The sequence below is a fragment of the Maniola jurtina genome, chromosome 19, assembly GCF_905333055.1.
Source record: "Maniola jurtina chromosome 19, ilManJurt1.1, whole genome shotgun sequence".
In the NCBI taxonomy this organism is placed as follows: domain Eukaryota; kingdom Metazoa; phylum Arthropoda; class Insecta; order Lepidoptera; family Nymphalidae; genus Maniola; species Maniola jurtina.
The window spans coordinates 10,001-13,906 of NC_060047.1; the positions used below are offsets into that span (position 1 = coordinate 10,001).

The 3,906-nt window shown below is 45.3% G+C and overlaps 1 protein-coding gene across 1 annotated transcript; it reads right to left on the reverse strand.

Moving 5' to 3' along the window:
• Nucleotides 1-433: 433 nt before the first annotated feature.
• LOC123875366 (mitochondrial intermembrane space import and assembly protein 40-B-like) lies at nucleotides 434-2,571 on the reverse strand. The gene is made up of 3 exons (XM_045921148.1): nucleotides 2,435-2,571; nucleotides 1,693-1,941; nucleotides 434-1,236 (listed from the first exon to the last, which is right to left on the reverse strand). Exons 2-3 carry the CDS (start codon nucleotides 1,929-1,931, stop codon nucleotides 987-989), a joined length of 489 nt encoding a protein of 162 aa, XP_045777104.1. The 5' UTR covers nucleotides 1,932-1,941; nucleotides 2,435-2,571; the 3' UTR covers nucleotides 434-986.
• Nucleotides 2,572-3,906: the final 1,335 nt, after the last annotated feature.

Below are 3,906 nucleotides of genomic sequence, written 5' to 3' on the forward strand. Positions count from 1 at the left end.
CAGGAGATACAGGGGCTCTAACCACAAGTGACGTTGCAGAACCATTTTATTTCATAAAAAAAAATCGTATTAAGTGTCGGTATTTATTTCATACCTCATAAGCGGTTTTACAGTGATGTAAGAAAAGTACTCGTAACAGTTGTTTATGTTTTCTGAATAAAAGTTTATTAATTTCAAACGTACATGTTTGTAATCGTGAGGTGGGTTAGCTTTGTTGATGTCTTCAGAGCGTGACACCTTGCAGCTGCGTCGTGTTTCGAATTGCTGATTAGACATTTTATGTATGGATAAAAGCTATTTTATAAGAAAATGTACTGAAAATATTGTAGTCTTCCATAGATATCAATCTGTGTGCTTCATGCATCAATGTTCCGTATATCGATCTTTGCGCTAAGCAGAAAACAAGCACAAGTATAGGAATAAAAGCGATTCGTCTTTTTTCGTAATGTATTTATTTCTCTTTGTAAAATCAAAGTAGTTCATCGCATAACACATTTTGATAGTACCTTCTCTTACTGCTATCAAAACTCACTCAAATATTTACAACACTGTACCGGAGCAGTTTCATCATTAACTAAAACTAATTCCTCATCGGCAGCTCGGCAGCCGCGGCCAAATGTTATAACAAAATACCAACCTATGAGTACCACTCCTGGTTTGTGGACAGATTGAATGACAATGTAGTGAAAAAGTTATCGAACCGAGGACGAATTCTAACATAGGTTTTGTGGACAGGTGTTGGCTGTACGAGGTGTGTTTCTACTGTAAAAGCCTGAACTACGATTTGTCAAGATTTACGATTTGATTTAGAGAGAAAAGTCTGTGAATGTTAATTTCGGATTTTTTTTCAGAGATACGAAATAGTCCCCATAATATTATTCACTTCTGGTAAACATCTTCTGCCCGTTAATACACCCAGTGATGTCGAGAGTCGTGCAGAGAACTATAGTTGGAATTATGTGGTTGTACGTTGAATGTCGGTGACCCTAGTGCTCCGCGCTGGCGGCGGCGGCGGCGACGGCGGCGGGCTCGGCCGCGGGGGTGCGGGGGGCGGGCTCGGCGGCGGGCGCGGCGTCGCCTGCAGCGTCGAGCGCGACGTCGCCTGCAGCGTCGAGCGCGGCGGCGAGCTCGTCGTCGTCGTCGTCGTCCTTGGCGTACAGCGTGGGATACTGCGCCATGCAGTCCTGCATCACGCTGAACTTCTCGTAGCAGTCGCTGCCCTTCGGCTCCGCCTCGCTGCCGACACACACACAAACACACATACATACATTTATTTTCCGTAATAATATAGCTAGTGGGTCACCCCGAACCTTGCGTACGTCACACAATTGACAAACGGCAAAACATAAGCCTAAAAAACGGTGGATGCCCAACAAGTCACACCCGATGGTGTAACAGTGTGACTCGTTACGATTCCATTAAATGTTTTCCCCATCGAGTCACACCCACAGCTAGTGTGACTCGTTGGGGATAGAAAGGCTATCAGTGTGACTCAATGCGGGTAAAATTCATCGAGCTCTTACTTCCCAACGAGTTACAGTGTGACACGATTGCATGAAGATGATAGTCAAAATTATTAATCAATTAATTTGTTAATCCTTTACCTCTTTTCTGATAAAAGAAAAGGAAGGTAGATGTTTGGTACAGAGACAGCTTGCACCCTGGCGCCGGCTCACCGGCTCGCGTCAGTACCTGTAGTGGAAGCAGGAGAAGGCGTCGCGGAACTGCGTGCCGCACGGGCCGGTGGCCATGCCGCCCAGGCACGGGCAGCCCCAGTTGATGGACCCGTCGGGCAGGATCAGGCCGGGCGCCGGCTCGGGCGCCGGCAGCGTGATCGCGCTGGGCGCCGCCAGCTCCTCGCGCGACGCCACCAGCAGCACGTGCCGGCCCTCGTCGCCCAGCCGCCACTCCGCGCGCTCCGACGCGCTCATGCCGCTGCAACTGACCATCGACACGTCACTGCTGGTACTCCAGCCGAGCCCACTTGGTCACGTAACCCAAGACATCGGTCAAGTGCGAGTCGGGCGCGCAGACAGAGTTCCGTACCCTCAATCATGGTACACCTAACACTTTTATACAAAATACTGCAAGTTAATAAAGGACTGCACTATCTGTACGTGATTTAGTAAATTATATTTCTCGTGACCACATTAATTTTTTTTTTTGTGATATACTTATTACAAATTCACGGTTTGAAGATTTTTCCTTTACTTGTGCAAGGTCTTCTACTTTCCTGCCAAATTTTATGATTCTAGGTCAACGAGAAGTACCCTATAGGCTTTCTTGACAGACACGACAGACGGACAGACAGACATTTCCTTTTGAGTAGGGAACCCTAAACACTTATAAAGGCTTTTCTGCATTAACAAGACAATTTGAATATCCATGAACACCATTCACGATACATCAAAGATATCAAGTATCAGTCACTTACAAGTCACTGGCCTACAGCAGTGCCTGCAGACTGGGCGCCTCGCCGCGCACGCGCACACCGCGCGAGGACAGCGCCAGCGCCGCGCGCAGCTTCCGCAGCTGTGCGCTCCGCACGCGCACCAGCGCCCGCCCGCGCGCCGCGCGCAGCACGTCCGCGCGCACCACGCCGCACTCCCCGAACAGCTCCTGTGTGGCCCTCTGCAGCAGCTGCTGCGCCGCCACGCCCGGGCTGCCCGCTGAGCTCCTGCAAACACATCAACACACTATCAAACCCCGCAATTTGACAACTCAACTCTGATCGTAGAGCTATGGCAGCCGGTGCAGAGGAGTTCTGGATTGGACACTGAATATTTACTTATAAGCAATGTGTAAAATAATTTAATCTAAACTCAAATTAAAACTTAGAATAGAATGTTACATTATAAATGTGAGTTTGTCGTCCTACGATTTATTTTGTTTATTTGCCATTGTGTGAGAACATCTAAACCGTTGAACCAAACTAACATAAACATTGGATAACATCTGTGTGGAAAAATCCAACCATTACACGGTTAAAATACCTTGCATTATATATAACATTACATTTTCAAGTAGGTAGAAAAATATTCTAGTAGGTAGGTTGTACTATAACGAAAAGATTTACCAAAGATATAGTTATGCAATAAAGCGTGTGGTACTTACAAATCGATTTCCAAATCTAAATAAAAATACTGCGAGATCATTCCATTTATCCCACGAACTTGTGAAAGTGCGGTTATATATTTAATAATTATAACGTGCAAAATATTATATTTTAAGTTATAATACAAATTATTACAATAAACAAAATCAGCGGCACAGCGGCTTAAGCTTTGAGGTTATGTTGACAATTATTTGACATTCGAATTCGTTGTCTGACAGTGACATTGACAATAATTTGTGAAACCATAGTAAACGGAAGAAGAAGTACAGTCGTCGCGGGTAACATTGTAAACGTGTACATATGAAAGTCATAATCTGCGATTTAGTAAAACACACGAGGAAACATCGCAGATTGAAGTTAAATAGCCACGAAACTGGAAGATCAAAAGCTCATAGGTAAATGATCACTAGAGAAAATTGCCTTTTCTTCAACCTATTTTTGAGTTGTCTTTCGTGATACATAGGTGATAGCTCCTACATAATATTAATGTACGTCTACTGCTTGCTGCCCGCAGCCCGTTGGCCGCTCCCCGGCGCAGTCTGAGTTGTGACCCGTATTGACTGCTGACCTCGATTACTTTTAACTCGTCCAAATGTCAAATTCAAATTTATTTTTATATCGTCTTTTATGATCAACCCAATGTCAGCTTACTACTGAGTATGGGTCTCCTCTCACAATGAGAAGGCTTTAGGCCATAGTCTGCCACGCTGGCCCAATGCGGATTGGCAGACTTCACACAACATTGAGAATATGGAGAACTCTCAGGCATACAGGTTTCCTCAGGATGTATC

Coding starts and splice junctions, on each gene's coding strand:
- LOC123875366 (XM_045921148.1), bottom strand. CDS start 1,931: ATGAGCGCGTCGGAGCGCGCGGAGTGGCGGCTGGGCGACGAGGGCCGG. Junction 1,237..1,692: donor TTCTCCTGCTTCCACTACAG/GTACTGACGCGA, acceptor GTGTGTCGGCAG/CGAGGCGGAGCCGAAGGGCA.